At 35.8% G+C, this 25372-nt stretch overlaps 2 protein-coding genes across 3 annotated transcripts in view; one reads left to right on the top strand and one right to left on the bottom strand.

The window, feature by feature from the left end:
* Window positions 1–1507, top strand: part of RHOQ (ras homolog family member Q) — a 36223-nt gene extending 34716 nt beyond the window's left edge. Inside the window, exon 5 of the mRNA XM_081068011.1 lies at window positions 552–1507. Coding sequence (XP_080924137.1) covers window positions 552–707 — 156 coding nt within the window. The 3' untranslated portion in view covers window positions 708–1507. The remainder of the gene's footprint in view (window positions 1–551) is intronic.
* On the bottom strand, window positions 990–25230 carry PIGF (phosphatidylinositol glycan anchor biosynthesis class F; the record flags this gene model as incomplete). 2 transcript variants are annotated; one of them, XM_081068009.1, is made up of 6 exons in its annotated part: window positions 25135–25230; window positions 22958–23206; window positions 22241–22332; window positions 20885–21001; window positions 11516–11624; window positions 1077–1212 (listed from the first exon to the last, which is right to left on the bottom strand). In XM_081068009.1, the coding sequence occupies exons 2-6, from the start codon at window positions 23183–23185 to the stop codon at window positions 1099–1101; spliced, it is 660 nt and encodes a 219-aa protein (XP_080924135.1). In that variant the 5' UTR covers window positions 23186–23206; window positions 25135–25230. The 2 variants fall into 2 exon arrangements, with proteins under 2 accessions (XP_080924136.1, XP_080924135.1); XM_081068010.1 differs by lacking the exon at window positions 11516–11624 and having other exon boundaries at window positions 990–1212.
* Between the last annotated feature and the right edge of the window lie 142 nt (window positions 25231–25372).

Genomic DNA, 25372 nt, shown 5'->3' with positions numbered 1-25372 from the left:
CCGGTCCCTAAATACTCCTCCCTAGCTCCTGCATCAGGGTCTTGCATTGGTGGCTCCGTCTGCCTAGAAATTCTTCTAGGTATCCCTCACTGCCCAGACTTCACCTTGTTGAGCAGCTTTCCCTGGCCACCACCACCACCACCATCTTCTGCTCTCATCTCCCTCAGTCTGCTGTCTTTATCTCCAGAGCATGTACCACCATCTGCTCTATAGTGCCTGCTTTTCCCTCCCCCAGTAGGACTTCAGCAAAGGTAAGCATCACACAGCAGGGATTTTGCTCTATCGCTCACTTCATTGACATTATCCCCAGCACCTAAAACAGTGCTTGGCATATAATAGTAGGTACCCAGTATTTGATGAACAAAGGAATTTTTCATAGAAAAAGTTTGGAAGGATATACACTAGTATTTTAAGTTAGCTATCTCTGGGTATTATGATTTCATTCTTTTTGCATAGCTGTATTTTATAATTCTCTTATAATGGTATCTTTGTGTCATTCCAATTATGTAAAAAAGATTTTATATATTTGTGATTTTTTTCCCCCCTCCCAGATAGGAGCGTGCTGCTATGTGGAATGTTCAGCTTTAACCCAGAAGGGACTGAAGACTGTTTTTGATGAGGCTATCATAGCCATTTTGACTCCAAAGAAACACACAGTAAAAAAAAGAATAGGATCAAGATGTATAAACTGTTGTTTGATAACGTGAGAAACATCTTCAGTGGTCAAGGAAACTGCCCATTTCTAAGAAAGCGTGTGAAATGCTACAGCTATACCCAGACCTCCTATAGACACTGAAGCAGTTCAAAACTTGAAAGAAAAAAAACAAAGCTTTCCTCAGAATTCTATAAAGTTAAGAATGTTTCTTAAAGGTCCAAGAAGCAGCAAACAGCATCTGAAGCCACAATCCATTATAAATACTTTATTTCAACTAGAAGGTACAATCTCTCAGGGGTTTCATAGTTTAAAAAGCTACAATCACATCATGTAACTACATAAAAAACAGTGCTGTAAATGGAACTGCCTGGCTTAGACCATATACATTTCTGCACAGTCTTGATGGAATCTGCACAAAGAAATATCTTCTCCCTTTGTTCCAATTAATTGTTCTTATATGTAAGTTGCTTTCTATTGCAGTATATCCAGAATGGTGAAATAACAAGGCCAGCCACGTAGCCAAAGGTCGCTCCGAGCGTACAGGAGATGGGCCATACCTGAGGAGAGAATGTATGAGATCAAAAAAGAACAAATGTTTTATTATTACTTGAGCACAAGTGTAACCTACATATTTCTATATTAAAGCTTAATGTGCTTTCTTAAACAATGCCGAAAGTGTAATAAGGTCGTAACTGCATTTATCATGAACACTAAAAATGTACACGTTTTAGTTAATGTGCATTTAACTGTAACAAGGCTTCTGGCGACTGTAGATTTAGTTTGATGCTCCCCAAACTGCATGACAGACATCCTAAAATTAAAATTTCGGGTCAGAGTTGACCATAATCTTGGACTCAGTTTAGCTCTCTGAACTAGTTGGTAATTTTGTTTTTGAATTTCCACATTGGCTTGTATAGTAAATGAAATGAGAAGTATGTATGCTGACCAAACCACGAGAAATTTTAAATTGTGTTAAAGAGAAAAGACCTCCAATTCAAGCATGTTACATGGAATTTATAACAAAGCAACTGCTTCCATTATAAAACTGATGTCACCTTTCAGATACAGATGTTGGAACCATGGCAGAAGTTATAGAACTACAACTTAAGTCAAATACCTAGAATGTAAGTTAAACAAAATACTTGCTTCCAAATACCCTTTTTCCCCTAGCCATATTACATTTCACAATATTACATCAAGCCAGAACTAAATGTTGATTTATTTCATCCACAAGCAGTGTATATTGGTCCCTAGGTGAAAAGTCCTGCTTTAAAAATTTTTTTCATGTTCAACTGTGAAACTTATTTGGTATAGTAGAGCCATTTCTAACCTTTCTCTGGGTGAATAGGCCATAGAATTGTGTTAGAGGTGAACCATCTTAATTACTGTTTGTTACCTAATTAAGCTTCCTTGTTTGGTCTGCTGTGGATCTGCCTTATTCCAAATGCCATGCAACAGACAGTAGTGTTAAACAAAGTTTCAGTGTGAACAAACTAGTGCAGTTCAGAGAAACATTAATCTAATTCATAGATTCCCCCCCCCCCAACAGTCTTTCTTACGTTTAAACTTGCTGTTGCCTAAATTAGGATTTCTTTATGCCTTTTGTGAGCTCCTGTTAATTTCCATGACTTGAGCTTATAGCTGTGTCTATTGCACAGATTGGGTAATGGAACACTAAACTTTTATACTTGAAAATGACAGCCTTAAATGCTCATCATATCAGTCACAAATTTAGGATGCACAATCTTGTATGTGAGCTTTGTAAAGATTTTTTAAAATATAAGAATCATCTTCCCTACTGAGGAGTGGAGAGTCTACTGGATACCTAGTCAGGAGCTTTCTCTTGGAATTGGACAGTGGAGTTGTCTTCTATCTCCCAAGAAGTGGTCGTTCACATTAAGTACCACGGCCTTATGTATATTCAAATGGAATCTTATGTAACTTTCTCCTTTTAGTCTGCTATTTTTAGATAAAATTGAAAGGAATTGTATAAATCAGTTGGTATATTAGCTAAGTTGTCCAACACTTGGTATAAAGGAATTAAGACACTAAAGTATTATACATTTCCAACTTGCCTTTGGGGATTTGATGGGATTTTCACCCCCTCAAATTCTCATCTCTGAAACTCTTCACACTTGTTTACTAGCCAATGAAATTTAAAATCTAGAATTTATCCTACCCTAAGAAATGGACTAGGAATCTGGAAACACAGCTCTGGTGTCATCTGGGCCTCGGTTTCCTCATCTATAAATATGAGAGGTAGAAGAGATGATCTCCAGTTTCTCTCCCATTCATCAACTCATGCTTCTCTTGTTTCTTATTCACAATAATGGTTTGACATTACCTTTTTAGCTTCACATTCTTAAGGTGGTAAAAATCCTGTGTATAGATTATTAGAACTCTAAGCAAAGACGATTGTATCATTAACCTGAGGTGCCTTAGGTATTCTATTGACCTTGACGGGGTTTGGAGTTTCCCATTGCTTATTAAGAGCTATTTCATTGCTTTGGTTCATATATATATATATATATATATATATATATATATATATATATATATATATATATATATACATGTACATATATTTTTTTTCAAAACCCTTCCTGCCACTTTAACTAAAAACCAAAGATTTGTTTTCTATTCATAAGCAGATTGTAGAAAATTGCCTTATTTTCAGAAGTACATCTTCATTAAAGGCTTAGGTTTCAACAGAAATTCAAACTAGTCCTGGAACAGCTAGTTCAAACTAGTGAAATACCTGGGATGTTAAATACTTCAAAAAATATCTTACATGAGTTTTGCTAGTGAATGCAAATATACTGCTTCAAATAAGGCCATGGACGAATGAAGTTAAACTTGGTTAATATTTTTTTGCATATAATCAGTTCTGAAGTTCTTAAAAGTGATTTTACAGGCTCCCTGAAATCTCATTTAACACTTTGCTAACTTACATTACACCTATCTCTAAAGGTACGTTTTAGGTTAGCCCATTTTGAATTACTATATTTCCAATAAGTAGAGCCTGAATTAATGGTTTTTATTGTGAATTATCTTAGTTACTTTAGACATTGCTTCCATTTTGATTTTTAATTATTAATTTTAAGTACCAAATTAAATACTGGTTTGTTGGTTGTTGCTTTTTAAGTGATTGTTACTTTAACAGTGTCCCATCTTAACACATGGGGTTGCAAATAAAATAATATGCATAGTTTACTATCTATGTAAAGCATTGAACTTCTTACCTTAATAGTTTTTATTTAACACCCTATGTAAATATTTGGGATAATATTCTTTCCTTTGTTTCTCATGCTGTTGAGTCTACTCATCATCTGCCCAGTGTGAGCACCTGCACTTTGTTAAAAAGCACACTGTCAGAGTGTAAGGAGAATAATAACCCCTCGTGCATCCCTGCTAAATTCCAATTTGGGTTACTAAATTCTCTTTTAATCACGTTGTAATTTCAGTATGGCTCTTTGTTTCTAAACACATACATACATTCACACACACACATTCCTTAAACAGCTGCTATACTTCACCTCCAGTGGAAAGCCAAAAAATGAAATAAATATTAGTTAAAAGTCTTGTCTAATGAAGGGGTAAAGCTTGGAACACTTACTATTATTAAATTTCTCAAGAAATTCATGCCATCAGCAAATTAAAATGTTGGACTGGCTTTGAAGGCTGTTTCCTAGTGATGGATCACGTTTTCTAGCTTGACTTTCCTAAGCTGTCTTTAATTGTAACAGCCATTTTAAAAAAAGAATTTCTCTACAAGGGAAACTTTCCTGATTTTTGTGGACTAAGACGGTATGGCAAAAGGACTGGCTGAAGGGAATCGGGGGAGGTTGCCCACTAACAACCTTTCCTCAAGCAATTTCTCACGAACCTTATAATTGCTTTAAAAAATTTAAAACTACACTATGGCAAGGTGAAAACCACATTGCTCTCTTCAGATCATGCATTACTGTAGAATTCTGCTTACATTTTAGGCAAGGAAAGGTTCCAATGTACCTATGTAGTGCTTCTTTTTCAAAGCATGTATTAAGTACAGAACAGTGATGAAGAACACTGATGTTTGTATTAGACTGGATTTGAACCTCAGCTCCGCCATTTGTTAACATGTGACTCTGGGCAGGTCACCTAGCCTTTCTGTGCCTTGGTTACTTATCTGCAAAATGATCATCATAAAACTCGCCTCCTGGAGTTGCTGTAATGATTAAATGAGATAACCATACTTATACTTACTTATACTTACATACTTACAACCATACTTATAACAGTATCTGGCACATAGTACATGTGAACTATACTTGATAATCTTTTAGTTCATATTCCCAATTGGCACATATGAAATAAGTTGTATTACAATGTAGAACACCGTCATTCCTGAAATACACAATCTCTAATGCTGCTCCTGTTAAAAAAAAAAAAAAAGTCCTGCCCAAATTTTAAGTACTGTAAATATTTTTTAAAAAAACTACATCTAACAGAATCATGTTTCCTTCTTGTCAAACACAATACATACATACATACATACACATTTCAGGGGGTATAGAGCTCTGAAGCCCATCTATGGACTCCTGGGTGAGAAGCCTACCACTCTTAAGTATTTTTATTAACAGTTCTAGTTAGCCAAAGAAATATGATGACCTTTTACATTTTGGTTTCAGAATTTTAAGGATCATTTTCAGTGATGTAGATACCATTTGTTTGTTATATGATTTGAGTAAAAAGTTTAAATTTTACTTAATTATAATATGCACATTATTATGTAGGTTCCTGTTATTACGTGCAAATAGATTTTTAACCCTGTAACGTCATTAAAATGACATTCCCGAGTTTTTCATACTCCATATAACAGTGAGTTTGGTATTGTCACTGACTATGGTTGTTTATAAGCTTCTGCAGGTTTCCTAAAGTGATCATGTATTTGAAATTAGATAGCTATGATTTTTTTCAAATTAAAAATATTCAACAAAAAGTTGAAAAATAATTATAGGAAAACATTAGACTACTTTTAAAAACACTTCACATTTTACTTGGGAGCTTTACTTTGCTTTTCTGGGAAGCAGCATGGGACAGTGGAGTGAGAACGGTGTGAGTCTGCGGGGCCAAGTCAGCCGCTTACTGGCCGTATTACCATGGCCAGGTCACTTAACACCTGCGCCTCAGTTTCCCAATGTGCAAACCAGGAATAACAGCACCTCTCGTACTTAAAACATGGGGCTACGGTGTTAAATGAAGTAAGATTTTACATTGTCATGAAAGCTGTAAAGTACCATGTACGCATCAGTATCATTTTGTGTATTACATGTTCTAACTTGAACAAAATTAAACTTACGATCACTAATGTAAGGATTTCTTAGGTAACGACACTGCGAGGTAATAATTAGATCCAGCAGTTGAGAACAAATAAAATAGTGCATTAGCAATGTTCTACTGTGTGGTAGGAACTCTTCCCTTGCCCTTGTGATACAATCATCTTTAATACCTGCTCTTCTTTACATGAAATACCTGGGGAGTATGAAGCTACAACAGAAAACACTGGTATTAACCATATGCAGCCTCACTTCAGAAACAGGAGGGCAATTCCTGCTCCTAGCTGTCATTTTTCATAAATTTTAAAAAGTGTCAGTACAGAACAATAGGTTCTAAACCAACCACTGGTAGACATTTGTGTCATTTTTAAGTGTATCTTATGAATGATTCCATTCGTTCACAACTATTAAGTCTCTATAAACCAAGCAGTTAAAGTACAAATTATTTAATTTTAGATATATTTGAATAACAAATTCTTAAAAATGTGTTGCAATATAATTGTAAGTGTGGGAGACGTATATGCCATCACAGATACCAGAACACCTAAAAACACTTAGAACAACTCAACAACCATTAGGATTACTGGCTCTTTCAGATAAAAAAGGAAGATAAAAGGCAGTCAGTTCTAAACTTCTCACGAGCTACTTTTTAATGTATTAGCTTGGTGCAAAAGTAATTGCAGTTTAAAAGGTTAATTGCAGAAACCGTCATTACTTCTGCACCAACCTAATATTTGTTTTGTTTATTGTGCTTATCACAAATTTGTATCTGCAGGACAGACAATTCATCTTTCAAAGCTTGCTGACACTTCTACTGATTTTAAATGGCCATTTATATTTCCTTCTGAATTTGGTTGTAAGTGATGTTTTTCCAGATGTTCTTAAAGCAAGTATTGTCTGATGCAGGAATAGAATACATGTACAGATGATCTACTCATCTGGACACACTTCTCTAGTTGTATTATCTGCACCGATCTATGTCTACGCTACCTCTCTCCTATGCCTAAGAGTACAGTCTGTGGTCAGAACTTCTTGTCAGTGACACTAAATGGCCTTGCCACGATCGCATGAAAATAAGGTAACTTGTCCAGCACTGTTCTCTTTCACATTGAAAGTCCTGCGAGCAGAGCACGAGCAACATGATTACCTTATAACGAACCTGCCTTTAAATCCAAAATTGCTTTGTTGGTTAAGTGTTAGCTTTTTTCCCATGTTTGGAACATATATTCATATAAATTTATTTTGGTCTGTCTAAAACACTGTATAATACCTTTGGCAACAGAAACACTAATTAACCTAGAAACAGGCAACTCTTCAATAATTAAAGCCATAATCTTTGTTTTATCCCCCACTCCACGTAACATTATTTGTAGTAATTCATTTAGTCATAATCCTTATCTTCTCTAGTTTCAATTTATGGAAGAATTTTCTGTGGCATCTGTGACTTTACAAAATGAATATGTTTCCCAAATATTGCATTTTTAACCTAATAAAACCAGAGAGAACAAAAAGGATTTTTAAATATAACAATGCTTCTTTTCTCTGGTATCTGATGGGAATACATACAAGTATTTTAAAACCATTTTAAATTGTTTTAAAGACAATCTCAACTCTGATCCATTTTGGAGATAGTAGCACTTAAATCCAAAGTTTAAAGGCATTTGTAGGTTTTCGAGGCACAAAAGATTTGCATATTAGCTTCAAATGCTCTCCTACAAATGTATTAAATTTTATGGTCTAAAATACATACACCAGCAGAGTGGTCATGGCATTTAAATGACATTCTTATGTGGGAAAAGAAATACAATATAATAACTAAAGCTTTTCCGAAGAGATGTACGAGTAAGTTATGGCCGTTTTTTAAAAACAAAAACTGTTTCAGTGTCTCCAGCAATGAAGAGACTTGTGTCCTGGTGGTCTGGCTTGGATCCTAAAGAAAGTCTTCCTCTTATCAGCCAAGTCTTGTTAAGCAAGATACGTCCTCCTCTCCCCACACTTTAACTTTCCTATGTGTAAAAACGGGAATGAAATCTACCTCGCACTAAGATTGTCAGGATTAAGATATTTGTGTGACAGTGCCAAGTTCCACATACATAGGGTTATCTAAACATTAGGTTTTCTTTCTATTGCCATCTGAAATGTCAGGATTGAAAATTATTTGAAGTCCAAATACCCTAAAAACCTAAATACCAGGGAAACAAGATGAATTAACAATCCACTCTACCAACTGAAGGACTGCTGAGAAAAATGAATAACATCGTTCGTCACTTCTCATTATTTACAATTATTTAAAATTCCTCTTAGTAAGTAAAACTTTCTCATTGAGATCACATATTTTCAATGGGCCTTTCCAGTCCTAAAATGATAAAACAATTTTAAAAATGTAAATATGCTTGAAATTGCTCAATTCAGAACTCACACCATTATAATCTTATGTTTTGCCTTTGGAACTTTATACAAAGTCAGATTTGAGTTCAAAGTAGAGAAAATTGAAATAAAACATGTAAAAGTTTTTGTGGCAGTGTGAGTGAGCGTTTTCAAAAAAGGCATAATTGCTTAACCAGATACTCTTGTTTTTCTGACTGGAATACAAATAAAACTTGATCACAATCTAGTAAAGCTTGATTTACCACAAACGTATCAAATCTGAATTGGGCTACAAGGAACAGAAATCTCTTCTTAATATGTTATATTTTAGATATAAAATATATACCGTAGTGTCTTCTCATGAAGACATTCTAGAAAAGTCTCCATTTTGAGATAATGCCATGTTCTTTTATCTGGTTTATTGTTCCTCTGGCAGATTCTGTCAGCATAATGAGCCACACTGAGTACTTACTCTGTGCAGTTTAGACTCATGAAGAAAACAAAATAAAAAACCTTGTTTGCTCAAACCAAAAAATGAAAGCCAAAAAAATGAAATCTCATCTTTTCTCTAGCAATAACTGCTAAAAGGGAGAAGGTCGGGTAGTTATTATATAAATAAAAGAGGATTAGTTATACATCAATTCTACCATTCCACCAACAATATGTATCGTAATTTTAAAACATAGTGATGAGTGGGTCATTAACTTGGAATATTCTAAAAACAACACAACGGTAAAGATAATTAAACAACCAGTAATATTCCAGTCAAATAAAACAATCTTAATGATGATCAACACTTGTTACATATTTAAATTAGACAGCCAGAAATCTTTTTAAAAAGTCAATAATTCAGGATCAAATATATGGTGATGGAAGGAGAACTGACTCTGGGTGGTGAACACACAATGGAATTTATAGATGATGTAATACAGAATTGTACACCTGAAATCTATGTAATTTTACTAACAATTGTCACCCCAATAAACTTTAAAAAAGTCAATAATTGAATGGAAACTTTATATTAATTTTAGAAGTCTGATTCCTTCAATTTGGATCCAGCTCACCTCTTATTGTAAACAAGCACTGAAGTTGAAAAAGGAGAGTAGCTAAAAGCCTGAACAATCCAAAATGAGTAATTGAATTATGAATAAGATACATATTTTCTACACAAACCTAAACCCAGATTTTACAAAGACACATCTACTCCCCATAATTCAATTTCTACTTCTAAATCTTGTAAACAAGTTTTAAACAAGTGTAAGATATCAACCTTTTACACTATAAAATGGTCCATCTATATGCAAACTGACATGTTAATTACACATCACCTTACCAACTCATTCAAGTTGATGGTCCATGATGCTTTATATATCAATGCTTTGTATTTAGATTTAATTGCATGTATCTGAAAGTAATGAATCTACTATAGAGTAAAACGCAATTCTCTGTGTGTACTTTTAAATGACTCTTATTGTCCCCCCATTTGGAAATCACTGACACTGTTGAATGAAATGAAGTTCCATCGGATAGTAACAAGTACAAATGAATCCCCATCTCCCAATGATCACTGAGATGGCCAACGAAATATCAAGGAAACCTTTTTTAGTACTAAAGCCTTGGGAAGGGTATCAGTGACAGCATGTATTCCAAACCCCTAGGGATTTCTATAATGTATAGTAGATGAAGAACCAATACAGGGAATGGCAAACCCACCAGACATGGAATGTACAAGAACAACTTGTCTGGGAGAGACTCAACATCTACTAGAAAGCACAAAGAAAGAACTTAAAAGCAGGCAGTTAAATGGAAGATAAACAGTCTGGCTCCCTCAAGGGCCTTTGGAAAGTGAAATATGTATCAAAGATTTAACCTAGCCATTCATTACCTAGAAATTTATACTAAAGAGGAAACTGGGGAAATATGCAAAGATGTATGTTTAAGTATGATAATCACCATTAATAATAATAACAGTAATAAACTAATAATAGGGAAAACGATAAACAACCTAAATGTCCATTCATAAGAAATTGGTACGTGATTTTACCCAAATAATGGATTACATATATGTAAATTTTCACTGATATAGAATGAGTTCCATCTGAAGCTCCATTAGAAAAAAAAAGCAGATTAAAAATAACATATTATGAATAGTTAATAGACATGGAGAGAGCTGCAAAAATTATCACCAAAATACAAATGGGAGTTGCCTCTAGGTGGTTGGATATTAGATAATTTCTGCTTTTTTCTTTATAATTATTAATATTGATTAAATTTTCTAATTATAAACTGTAATCAGAAAAAATTCTCTTCATGTTGGAAAAAGAATACTTTTTTTTAATACCTCAATTAAATTTTGGGGAAATTATCTTAAAAAAATAATTGGAAAAAAATCTATGAAGACATACAGATCTAAAGATGTTTATGATGGAAGTATTTTTAATAGTAAAATATTGACAATGACCTAAATGATCAATAGTGAATTTGTTAAATAAATTTTTGAATAACTATGTAATGGCATACTACTAACCCATTAAAAATTAAGACAAAGATATGTGCATTACTAGCTCAGTGACCTTGGAAATACTGCATATCTTCTTGTTACCTGTTTCCTCAACTGTAAAATGGGGATAAAACAAACACTTTTGTCAAATTGCTTTACCTAGCATATTAGCTATATCCTACTGGGATAGGAAACGAAACACCTGATGTTTACAGGCTTCCATTAGTATCGCATATCCCTTTTAAAAACTTATTTTGCTATATGCTTTTAAAAAAATATTTCAAGATCAACATTCAATTTGGCCATCAAGCAAGTTAACAAAAATATGAATCTAAGACCACAAAGACAACGAATATCAAGTTGAAAATAGGGAATCCCTGCAACTTCTGGCCTATTTTTTAAAAACTCCTATCCATATCCACAAACCAAGCTTGTTTATTCACCTATACATGTAGAGAAAATAGTACTGGAAGATAGACCCAGACAGATGTAGACACCTGTGACACTGAGATGCCCCAAAAGGAAATCACCTAGGTTATGGTGACAGAGGAACTGACGTCCCTACTTAATCGAACAACAAAACAACTTATACATACATCAATTTCAGTTTATAGCTTCATCAGTTTTATTATTGTACAAACATTTATTTTGTTGCTTTAAGGAGCTGAAACCAACCTGCCATGGTCTTTCCCAATCGAGTGGAATAGGAAAGGCTCCAAGCCATGTTCCTATAAAACTAGAAATTGTAGTGATCTGGAGACTATTCTCCCAAATGGATGTAAGTCTGTAAAATACAAATATGTAAATCATTGGTGGTATATATTTTAGCTGCTGGAGAATCAAACAAGCACAAAAGGAACACTATACATACTCATATATGTTCTCTTCATTTAAAATAAGCATCTCAAATTGACAGTTACTTACCATGAAATATTAACAATTGGTAAGAAGTATTTTTCAGTTGGAAAAGTAACATATGCACATAGTAAAAGTCAAACAATATGATCGAGCATTTGCAGTGAAATCTAAGTCTTCCTCCCACCCTTATCATCACCGCTGGTTTCTGTCCCAGAAGCAACTGCTATTACCAACTTATTACATATCCTTCTAGAAATGTTTTATGCACGCACAAATACACACACTTTTGTTTAGAATGATGTATGTATATTTGCATATATGCACACACATATGCATATATCCTTCAAAACAAAACTCAAAGCATCATGTTATAAACCCAGTTTTACTGTTATGTTTTCCCTTGTTGATAGTTATAATAGTATTCCATTGTAAGGAGGGAATATCATTTTTCAGCTAGTCCTTCTGATGGCACATCATATTTAAACAAATCAACTCTATTTATTTGGTGGTGGAGTAGAGAACGAGAACAAAATATTTCTAAAGATTCAGTGATTTTGCCTACCATTCTTATTAACTGCACATCTTAAGAGTGCAAAGGTGGAAAGACATAATTCTGCCATTCTCTTAGTAGGTCTTGGTTTCAGCCTGCTCCTAACAGGGTGACCACTTAGCCATGGGGAACGTGAGTCTGGTTAGAGTAAAACCCCACCACAATGCAGTGAGTAGGGTCCAAATAATTGTTTAAGATGTGGGGTATTATGAAATTTATGAAATGCACTTTCTTCCAGATAGCGTGGAAAAAAGGGAGAACATTTGTTTTGTTAGATAATTTCTTTTATTAGAAATAAGCCAATTGTTACACCAAAAGGTACACTGAATTAAAGAAGTCTCAAATGAGAAGTCAGTTCATACCCAATCCCTCTGTCACCTTTTCATCTCATTACTCTGCCTTCCTCACCTATACAAGAGCTTTAGCTTGTTCTATTGAAAATTGGGGCTGGAAGAAGGTTGATGCCAATCATCACATATGCAAATTTGTTATTTGATGGGCTTTATTGTTCTTTATTTACATAACACCTATAAATGCAAGTCAATTTCTTCAACTAGCATTCAACAGAACAGATACCTGTTACAAGCTTGAAAAAAATTAGCAAGTTGTATGTAGAGAACTGTACTGTTCAGGCAATTTGAAGGATTTTCTAGGGTAATTTTGACTCTTATGTGGCTCACATATATTGACTAGCATTTCAGTTAACACGAAACTCCTCTATGTTGCAATATGTAACGTGCTGTGCCTAAAGACACAAAGTCTGATAGAGGTTGAGAGCAGAGTTTACTTTCTGCTGGGAAGAGTTTACTCTTTCCATTTCATGGAAGAGGAGGAAGTTTCGCTGGATTTGGAAAAATTGGTAGCATTTGGTCTTGAAGAACTGGAGAAAGAGCTGCACTGCAGGTAAAAAGAGTATTAGTAGTAAAATTGGTTGAAACTGAGTGGAAGAATGAAAAACAAGACTAGAAAGGTAGTTTACAGTTAGGATTTTTGAGTAAATACTTGCTAAAAACAAATCCTTCTCCAGGCATATAATTCACTCATTCAAAGTATACAACCCAATTTTTTTTTTAGTATATTTACCGAGTTGTGCAACTATCACCCCAAAATGAAACTCCATCCACTAGGAGTCACTCCTCATTTCCCTTTCCCCCCAGCCCTATGCAACCACTAATCTACTCTCTGTCTCTATGAATTTGCCTATTCTGGACATCTCATGTAAATGGAATCATGCAACATGTGGTCTTTTATGACTGGTTTCTTTCACTTAGCATAATGTTTTCAAGGTTCATCCATTTTGTAGTATGTAAAAATATTTCTTTTTCTATTGCCAAATATTTTGTTGTAGGGCCACACCACATTTTATTGTTTCCATGCATCGGTAGATGGATATTTGTGTTATTTTGACTTTTGGGCTATTATGCATAATGCTACTATAAACATTCATATACAAATTTTAGGTGGAAGTATGCACTCATTTTTCTTGGGGATATACTAAGGAATAGAATTTGTGGATCATGTGGTATCTCCATGTTTAACCTTTTGAGGAACTACCAGATTGTTTTCCAAAGCAGCTGAGCCATTTTATATTCTCACCAGCAGTGTATGTGGGCTCCAATTTTTCCACATCCTCGCTAACATTTGTTATTAGTGATTACAGCCATCTTAGTGGATGTGAAGTGTTATCTCATTGTGGTAGACTCAGGGTAAGCATTTTGGAGAAGCCTTAAAAGTCAGAGTAAAGGAGCCACTGAGGTTTTTACATCAAGACAGCAGTATGACCAGACCTGCGTTTCAATAGGATTTATGTACATGCCTTATCGAACCTCTAAGCTCCAAGCTGCTTGCGCTAAGGGGCAAGACCCATGGCTTCAAAGTTTTGTTACAGCACATTTGTGGCCATCCTATAATTGTTATGATTAAAAAGTGCAAACATCTAAGAGGCTGTCCTCTATTTTTTTGATGTATTCAAGAGTGTTTATGATCTTCACATATAATAAATGTAAAAAAAAATGGAACCAAGGCCTAGTTTAAAAAATACTCTGTAGCCTTTTTAAAATTAAAATTTGATATTTATCAAAGTAATATATATAGTAATCTGTGATACTTTTAAAGTCAAAGATTACAATTAGGCTAATAATAATAAAAATCCCTTCCTGCAACAGACGCTTTCAATTCTTCTCGGTTTCTTCTGTGTACCTCAAATTTAAAAGAATATACATTATGCACGGATTTTTCAAGATTTAGTTACTGTCTGCTTTCTACAATGGAAGATTTAGCACTCTACCCACAAGCATCCTATTCCCACAAACACATTTCTGACTCATCGTCCCCTCTTTGATAACATCTCCTCTCGGCTGAATCCCGAACACAGTATCTACAGTATTACGATTATGAAAATATTCATCACAGCTGAATCACGCAGTAAGCCACAATTATATTTCCTTTCTTTTAGTACACATAATTTTAATTTTCCTTGGATGTTAAACACTGCCTCCCTTTTCGCCTCCATTTGCTTACGTACTTGTCATGAAACTATCCTCAAGTATTCCAAAGAAACTAAGCATTGACTCTAAATGCTCGCTTGAGCTTTCTTTTGTGGAGACACTTCACCTGCTTCAAAGTGGACTGGTTGCTCCCTTAGCCTGACATACAGCTGCTGCCCAAGCTCCCTACACCATCATCTTGTGAATTCCCTTTGCCTCTCAGTGCTTTTGGGTCTCCCGTTTCCCAGATTCCCAGACTGCTTCCATTTGCCTTTATTTTTTTCCTTAAAGCACCTCCTTCATTAGATTCCTGAAAAGGGTACGCGGAAAATAGATTTGAGAGATGTTTTAAGTCTGAAAAGGACTTGGCTATAATTGTTGGAAATCATTTTGCCTCAGAATTCTGAAGGTGTAGTGCCATTGTTTTGATTCCCGCCTGAGAAGTTCGGAGCCATTCGGAACCTAGTGCTCTGTAGGTAAGATGTTTCCCCTGTCCCATTCCCTCTCTGGGACCCTTTATTCCTGGTTATTTAAAATTTCACAATAATTTGTCTTTGAGTGGGTGTTTGTTTATCCATCATGCTGGACATACATGTGCCTTCTTATTCTAGAAGCTCAGGTCTTTCGGTTCTTGAAATTTTCCTTTATTTAAAAGCTTGCTTTTTTTCTGTCCAGATCCCTTAAGAATTTTGTTTTTCTTACCCTTTTGCTAGGAATACTACCATTTGGAATTAATTCTCTTATTTTCTTACCTTCTAGCTCATTTCCTATATCTTTACCTTTTTGTTTGACTAAGGGATCTTTTTAACTTTGCCTCTACTTCTACTGAATTTTTTTTTATCGTATTTTTAATTCTCAAGAGCTTTATTGTTCTTTCAGTATTCCTTCTGATTGCCTCTTGGTCGTTTTTTATGGATGTAAAACATGTTTTTTTAGTTACCTTTATTCTGCCTTTGTTTCCACTGAGTTTGTTTTTTGTTGTTTTCAGACAGCTGTTACTCAGATGTCTAGTGATTCTTCATTTCTCATTCTGCTTAAAACACTATATATGAAACGACCTGTAGACACAGCAAGTATTTTAGTGGTTGCCTGGACTGGGTGGGAGAGAAAGGTAGGAATGGAGGAGGACTGCTAGTAAGCATCGTTTCTTTTGTGGTGATGGTTGCAAAACTGTGTCTATACTAAAAACCACTTTATGGTATGATGTTGTATCTCAATAAAGTTATTTTTAAACCCCAAAAAGTGAAACACTAAACAGCTGACTGGATGTTCACTGTGCATGAATAGCATGACTCAACTGCTGGGCTTCACTGTTCTAGGGATTGGGTAGGACCCCTGCCTTTTAGAGAATCCCCAAAGGTCAGTAGCTGTTTTTCTTTTGTACCATTTTCCCCAGAAATATTTCAACATTCTACCCAGATGATATATCCTGGCTGTCAGTATTCTAGGCCAAGCAGATAAAAAGAACTAGGTGTAAGGTGAGGACTCATTGATCAGTATGTAGAATTTTATTTAATCCTTATTCTCTGAAGAAGTTGTACCGAATAGGCTCAGGATCTGGCGATAGCGAGTAGTTTGGGAAACAATTATATTTTCTCCATCTTCCTTTCCCCTACTGTATAACTTCTATTGATTGTTATTTTTTATAGTATTTATATTGTTCTGTAACCGTAATTCAATTATTTTCTTGATACAGTGAGCCCCCTTAATATGCAAATTAATTATTTCATTTGGGGAAACTTGTCTCCTATCCTATCTTTGAATTAATATTTTATTTTGTATTTTAGGGGCACTAACTCATCTTAAGTTGATCTCATTTGTTTGTTCTCTATTTGTTATTTCTTCTCGAATTGCTTTATTCTTCCCAACCCCCGCCCTATCCCTGATTCATTGAGAGCTGTTCCTCAGCTCAAATCTTTGCTCCATGCTAGAATTTGATTTTCTAATTTGTTTCTAATTTATGATCTTGAATGGTGTGGTTTGGATTCTCAATTTATTTCATTAATTTGGAATTTCCTTCTCCATCTCATTTTGTTTCATTATCTCATCTCAGAGCTCTTCTTATATTGAATTATATCCTCAATAACAGGTAAACTGTGTTTTATGGTTTTTATTCCTTGGGCAGTATTTTTCTTCCAGGTTGGATTCTTTGTCTTTTGCATGCCTTTTTCTTTTTCTATAGTGCGTTTTTAGGGTTTTCATGCCATTTCTTTTCATCTTGCCCACACTTCACATGGGCAGGCTGCCCAGACTACCTATTTGCCCAGATACAATCTGTGGTCATCCCATCTTCACTGGTACCAATTTTTCCTGTGCTAAAGCTGCTTTTGCGGACTAGATGTTATTTTCTATCCAGTTTTCTGTAATATGAGGCAGAAGAGAATGGGTTCAGGGAGACAGAAAGGAAAATGCTATTTCTGAGGTTTAATCAGTAATATTCAGTTGAAATTTAATAAGTGGTAGTTCCACAAATCAAACTTTAAAAAAATTTTGTCCCCGGAGAATGCATCCCATTAGAAATCATATGAAGCTACTGTAGCACAATCTGCCCCTTTGACAGAGCCCAGTAGACAGAAGACGTGGTAGATTGATAAAATATATTTAGCTTTGATGGGGACTCAGCGAAACCAGCACCTTTACACATATGTATACAGGTATGTAAGTATATACATATCCTTCAAATTAGAACTTTAGTTTGGCACTGCCTAGCAACTTCTTTTACTCTAGGAATTCTACTCCAGGAATCTAGTCTACAGAAATCCTTGCACAATTATACACAGTGAAATGGTTCAAAGATATTCATAGCAACATTATTTATAATCATGAAAATTTGACAGCATTCAACAGGAAGTTAGTTAAATAACTCATGGTACATGGAATACTTGTGATGATGATTAATTACCCTACATTCATCTCATACTTGATGATTAGACTAATTAAACCATGGTGATCCCATTCTCCTTCCCAGTGATTAGTTAAGGAAAACTCAAAGAAGAGAAGCTGCTGCCATCTCACTACCAATCCAAGGATGAGAACCAGGAGAATCAGTGGGAAGCACAGCCACACCTTGACTATCTGTATCTAGAACCACACAACCTGTAATGTGAGATAATCAGTTTCCCTATTGTTCAAACCAGTATAAGCTGAAGTTTTCTATTACTTATAGATGAAGGAAGATATACTAAGGACACTTTGAAGAAATATATACACACAATTAAAAACGTTCCTAATAAGTGGGGGGGAAAAGCAAGTTTATAAAGCATTGTCTAGTATAACCATTTTTATTTTTAAATTACATACATGTTAGACAAAATTAGAATACATAAAATCTATTAGTAATGGCTGCTTCTTTGATAGGATTACTGGTATGCTTAACTCTCTGTATTTTTCTATTATTTGAATTTTTACAATATTTATTCTTTGGTAATAAACAAGATAAAAAGAAACAAAAAGGAAGTTCCTTTCTACAAAGTAATTTATAGCAGTACTGACATTGGTTCATTCTCATTTTATGTTTCCTTAATAAAGTCATCTGAATTCTATGGTTTTTGGCTATTTTTTTCATATTGTATACACATAATCAATAGGGCTGAGAATAGAATAAATGGCTCACCGTTTTGTGAATAAACTTAAAAAGTAACTAAAGCAGTATTACAGGTCAGTCTTTATGACAATGAGTTCCAAGTACCTGTCCACATTATTTGACTCCACTGAAATTCATTACATCAAACATTAATTGAAATAGTAGAACATTTTAAATGGCTAGTATGTGCCAGACTTTATCAGATACCTGAGGTAGTTAAAAGTAACTACTATGCCTTAGACAGCCTGTCATCACAACGGCTTTTTAGATGGAGATGTTTTTAACAGTTCATCTCTTCATATGAAAAAGAAACACCACACAACTCCTCCTAGTGGCTAAAGATGTTTTACAGGATTCTATATAAACTTTCCCCTTAGCCACTGAATGATTATTAAAATCACTGCCTCTTAAAAAAAAAAGAAAAATAGAAATATGAAGATCATGAGGAAATTTAGTTAAAATATACCTCTTTGCCACTAAATTTTTGTGCCCACGTTAAGGCTAAATTACCTATTTTTTATGTATACATTTTTGGTTATTCCTATCTTTTTAGTGAGTGTTCACAGTGGTTTTTTCAATATAAAATCCATTTCAATACAAAGATGACAAAACGAGGCCTGTTGTCTTTGTCTACACAAATAGGTCTACTACCTTCACCTTGGCAAGACAACCAGATTTAGGAATCTATTCAGAAATTATTTTTTCATTTCACCAGAAGTGATCCGATTCTGACTTAAATATTCAAATAATGGCACAAAAGAACTAATTAATGAAAAAGCAAACTTCAATGAGAAGCATAGGTTTAAGGTAGATTATTACTTTCCGTCATAAGAAAGTCTGCAAATGAAAAATAACCCACAACAATTATAATACTAAGGCCACAAATTAAACTAGTACAGATTGAATATATTCATTTTGATTTTGAGTAGGTAGTACATTAATATGGTTCGAATTTCAAAGGATATCAAAGGGTAGTCCAGTCAGTGGAAAGCTTCCTTACCTGTCTTCTGGCTTCTCAGATCCCTCCCCAGAGAGAACCAATATTTTACCAGTTTCTTATGTATCCTTCCAAAGATATACAGGTATATCTATTGTCTCCTGCCAACTTTTTAAATAAATGGTAGCATCCTACACACATTTCTTCACCTTGCTTTTTTCCACCTAACAGCACATCAGTAAATAGTGGGTTAGGGGTTTGTTTGTTTTCACAATTAAGTTTAATCCATCCCTTATTAAAGGACGTTTAAGCTATTTTCAAAGCTGCAATGAGTAATATATATATGCACTTTGTAAGTGTGCAAATATTTCTATGATAAAATCTCACAAGTGGAACTGCTGGATCAAAGATGGGTATTTGTAATTTTTACAGGTATTACCAAACTGTCCTCAGGGAGTTAGAGCCAATTTATGTTCCCACTGGCATTTACTTCCTCCAAATCTTTAACATTATGTATTATCAAACTTACGGACCTTTGTGAATCTGCTAGCTAGAAAATGGTATTCCTCTTCCTATAATTTTTAGTTTTACTTTTGTTATAGATCCTTCTGAGAAGTGCTGGTAGGTAAATACCTACTCCCTGCTCCCTTCCAAATCACACAAAAATACCACGTTCATTTCAGTTTCCTTGGTTTCATTCACTCCCCTAGCACGAAGTGGCTTTCCCTTTCCCCTAGTCTCACCAAATCTCCTGTTCCTGATTCAAGTCCCTCAGAGATCATGCCTCCTCCAGCTCATTCTTCAGTGGTTGCCTACCACTTGGAATTCTGATTTTCTGATTTACACAAATTTAGCCTCACAGTTTACTCACTTCATTCTTGTCCCTTGAACATACAAGTTCCTCAGGGAGAGAATCATGGCTAAGACTTGAGAATCTACACAGAGCTGTACAACATGGAACACAGAGTAAGAGCTCAAGAGCTTTTACCGCCAGTTGATAAACAGGACAAAATCGTGGACACCAAATAACCTTCTAGTTTTGTTAGTTACAACTCAACCATTTCTGATAGAAATCATTTCAATGGCTTTCAAGAAGCTTACATATTCATTTAGCTATGCTGAAAATACACATGGCTACCAAGGAAATAAAATCCTATAAAACTTGTACCCGGATGTCATATCACAAAAGAGGCTAAACAAGAAATTAACAGTTCTTACATTTTTAGATTGTGGACCCCAATTCTACATTATAAGATGGATGGAAGCAATTTTATCTGTAGCAATTTTATCACCGTGACAAATTATCCCTGAAAAGTGGTTTTTCAAATCTTTGGTAGAAGAAACCTTTTTTCAAACAAAAGGCTAAGTAGAATTCTACCACAGAAAAAATGCAGAGCTGATCTTGCTAACGTACAGGGAGGAGCCTGTAGTTGTGTCTGTACTCCCCCTCAAGTTCACACCACCCCTTCCCTGTCCCCGGTCCTCAAATGCAGTGGGCCCTTAGGCATCTCCAAGAACTATACACTGCTGAGAAACACTCATGGAACAATCAGCAAGCTGCCATTAATAGAAAAGTACATTAAGTTTTTAAGATTTTCAAACATCATTAAAATATAAAATTAAAACTTACCCATTTCTACTGAAAACTCTTAGCCATGCTTTGATGTTTGGTCCTAACAAACACAAACAAGGTACAGTAGTAAAAGTAGACAAAATTACTGCAAATAAAAATGTTTCCAACACCAACCTAGAAAAAAAAATTTTCGTCAATTTTTTAAAAAGTGTTAAAGGAGCACATATACCTAACCTTTGTTACTTAAGTAGATTTCATATGAAAATATTTTACTTATACTTTACCTTGAAAGGTAACATGAGTCCTACCAAAATGATTACTATAAAAAATGCAAGCTATAAAAAAAAAATCTAGCAAATATCTGACTTTAATGAGCTCAGAAGTGTTAAATACTCTATGAGCCATACTGTCCATTGCAAGAAACCCCATTGCAGATCGTTAACTTTCTTCCTCAGGAGTCTCTGGAACTTTCTCTGCACACAGTAGTTCAACTTGAGCTTATTTTGGAGCCACTTAGAAAGCTGGATAAAGATGAGGGGGCCCACCTCTAGAGTTTGTACTGAGACTTGAGAATTTGCATTTGGATAAAATGCTGATGCTGCTGGTTTTAGAACCACAGTCTGAGAACCACTGCTCTAGACATTCATTCTCCTCTAATAAGGACTAGATACAAACATCCATTTACCATTACAAAGGTCTTGTCCTCCCTTCTCTAGAAAAGAATTACCTGTTAATTTAGAGTGTGTGTGTGTGTGTGTGTGTGTGTGTGTGTGTAAATATAGCTGTATAGCTATATTTGTGTGTATACATATAAAAAAATCACTCATTTCACCATGATCATTAATTACTGCTAAACTAAAGTTTCCCAAACTATTATGAACATTATATAAGAAATACTCATCAATTTAATTTCCACTAAGTTAAAATTGGTCATATTTGAAAAAGTATTGAGTTAAATTTTACCATTAAACTATAAACATTAGCATACCAAGTATTTAAATACAGGACTCGATTGACTTTTCTTAAGAAAACAAATTATTTTCAAGCACTTCAGAATCATACTTACTAAGAACTTATATGCTTACTATAACTAACTTCTCTGTATTACTATAACAAGTTCTCTTAGAGGTTCTAAGGGCCACACATCTATTTGTATATTATAGTTTCTCATGACCTCCTCCCACATGCAATTAGGTAATAGAAGGCTAGGTAATAGGAGGGTTTGATGATTAAGTTATTCTACTGTTTTTTAAAAGAATAACACTGCTAAGGCAGGGCAATGAGGTCAGTATCCTTCCATGACCCAGTAATCAAACACACCAGTTTTCTCTAATCACCAAAAGAATTAGCCCTTTATTTAGTAAATGAACATTTTAAAATGTAATTGCCCTAAGGTAGAAATTTCAGACTTACTCTATTAGTGGTGCTCCATACAGAACAAAAATCACATGGAAGAAGAAACAAGACATAAGGAAGTAGACACAGCATTTCAAAAATCTGGTTACCTAAAAAAGAAATGAATAATTTAAAAACTCAAGAAAATGCCTAAAGGACAGCCAATGCTTCCATTTTATATATAAATAGAGCTTATTCCCATGTGTGAAACAGTTGAATGTTCCTTGGATTTGGGTATCCTGAAGTCAGATCACATATCCTGTGCATAGTCAGGTGCACAGCCCTCAATACAGTCCTGTGAAAAAGTCTGTAAGGCAAGAATCCCCTCATATTCCACCCACCCAACTGACATTAGAGTCAAAAAGCATGCCTATTTGTATGGTATGTATTGAGCTATGCTGTTAATCAGGACTTACAAAATAGTTGCCAATAACAGACTGCTAGAATATAAGAACACAAATACAGTCCTTATTATGTGATGATACATGAAATATTTGTTATATTAGCCTGAAGATGTCCAAGTCCCACAATTAATGCAAGGCACAGATTTATGAAACATAAATCCTTCCATGTGGGTAGCCTTCCGGCAAGTAACAGGTTACTAATTTGAAATAAAAATCAGGTCCTCTTTACTCACTGTAAATAACCTAATAAGTACTTGACTGATGCTTTGTTTTTCCATTAAGAGAAACACTACCTCTATGTAAAAATCAGTTATCAAGAAATAAGCCTTACCTTATATGATAATGAACTTCTTTTAGAGGATGCATTTGGTTTCACTACTAAGTACAATACTAGATTGACGGCAGTTACAAAGACAGAACAGATGCACAACCACGTCAAGTGTGTTTCCAATATTGAGAAGTTCTCCAAGAAGAATGATGGAATGAAGAGGCTTAGGATAACTGAGAATATGCATGAAAGATGGATATACAGCAGTCTCTTGATATCAGTATCTTTCATGGTGTTTTCTTCAGTGGCTACCTAATGAAAAGCAAATTAAGAAGAGCATATGTAATAATATACTTTTTCCACTGTCCTAAATGCTCCAACACCTGAAAATAAGTCACGAACCAAAGACAATTTTCTATGGGCAATAATGTATTAGTTTCAGAATATAGGAAGATACATATCTATAAATGCATATGTAGACTAATATGGTCAACAGCTCTCAGAGCCTGAAAAGAACAAGTTTTCTAATTTCTTAAATATTTGTGACTGTTTTCTGCAAAGGGTCATGTGCTAGGACCAAGTAAGCAATTTCTTTTCTCTCTCTCTCTCTCTCTCTCTCTCTCTCTCTCTCTCTCTCTCTCTCTCTTTCTCTCTCTTTTTTGCCAAAATCAGAGGTGAAAACAAACTGCATGGATTAATGATCTGCCCCATAGGAAATATAGCCTAGGCATTCTAGAACCTCCCTGAATATACTTTTTTGAATATACTGAATATACAGTTTGGCTAAACTGTTGGCATTTTTTGCCATTGTGGACCCTTGCCTAACATCACAGTAGTTCACATCTTCTAGCAAACACCAAGTGACACCAATACACACTCGAATATTCAAACCGTGGCCAGTGTAATCAAGAGAGTTTAAAGAACACTGTGCTAAACTAAAAGATCCCAGTGTTCCAGAACTACCAAAACGACAATGTCTGTTACAGGTGCAGCTTCCAATCAAAAGTACAGCATAAAGGGAAGGAGCAGAAAAATTTACTCTCTCTCTCTCCCTCTCTATATATGTGTGTATATGTATAAATAATAATGTATAAATAAAACATTTTTATATATACACTTATTTGTAATGACTTAACAGAGTTTATACATAGCACTGACTAATGTTAAGTAAGGACCTTATTAATTTAAAGTTACACTGTGGTGAATATTCCAGAATATATATAATATATAATAATATATTCATATATTATAATATATATTATATAGTATACACACACAGAGGAGACACCCACTAACGCAAAAGGGAAAAGTCCAGGCCCTATCCAAACAGCTCTCATTTAATTCACATTATAATTTTCAAAGGCAAATATTTTACTGATAAGGAAACAGGCTAAGACAGGTTAAGGGACACGTCCAAGGTCCCAAGTGTTGAAGCCATTTCCAAGCCTAGCCTCTTTGTTATAAAGATACATACTCGGGGTCAAGAAGAGAATGAATGGCAAGGAGGGAGAAAGGAAAGGCTTCTCACGGGTCCGGAGGGCAGGGGGGGGATTCACAACACATGTCTCGACGCCCCTTCGGGCCTTTCTTTCTGGCCCACTCTCAGAATCCCAACTGAGGTGAGCAGATTTGGATGTAATGCAGTGAGCAGTACCCAAACTCAAAGGTTTGCTGAATGAATGAACGAATGAACGAGGCAACGAAGAAACAGAGGAGAAGGGGTCAGGGCTTTGCCCGTCTTGAGAAACCAGTCCTGTGTCAGGCCCGGGCGAGCGCACGAGGACACCCGTCCGGCTTCCCCTCCGGGGGCCACGGCCCCGGCGTCCCAGGTCTGACCTGGCCCGTGTCCGCAGAGGCTGTGGCGGGAAAGAAGGCCCTTCTGAACCGCTCCCGACTTCGCCGGAATCGCGGGACCTTTAGCACCCGCATCCCCAACTATGCCGCTCGGGACTCTGCCCAAGGCTCAGCCGGCTTAGCAGCGCGGGACGAGGTGACAGGCATAATCAAAAAGCACAGGCGGGGAGACCAGGAGAAACGGAGGGGCAGACACAGTCAGAGGACCCGTCCGTCACGGCCGCTCGTGGGTCACCCCGAAGGGTGGCGCACAAGCGGGTGGCGCACGTGCAGGTGGCGGGCGCCGCAGGGCCGGGGGCACCGAAGCTAGCAGCCATTTGGGCAGTTAGCGGGAGTTGCCTGCACACCCAGGAGGCCCGCGTGATGGAGCGTTCGGCTTTGCTTACCTAATTCTCCAGCCCGCACACAAAAAAAAAAAGCTAGCCACTACCTCCCACCATCAGGTGCGACTAGCTGTCCGGACCCTCTCCCAGGCGCAGGCGCAGGCGCAGTCCTGTGGGGCGGAGACGCAAAGTAGCAAAGCCAATCGGAAAAGTGGAGGGGCGGGCAAAGGAAGCAGCCCCGCCTTCCCGCTGCTGTTTATTCCTGCCTCGCCTTTCCAGGTGTATGATAGGCGGGCCGGAG

Source organism: Rhinolophus hipposideros (genome assembly GCF_964194185.1).
Source record: "Rhinolophus hipposideros genome assembly, chromosome: 12".
Classification (NCBI taxonomy): Eukaryota; Metazoa; Chordata; class Mammalia; order Chiroptera; family Rhinolophidae; genus Rhinolophus; species Rhinolophus hipposideros.
Note: the sequence above shows the minus strand (reverse complement) of the source record. Positions and strands in the feature narration are given on the sequence as shown.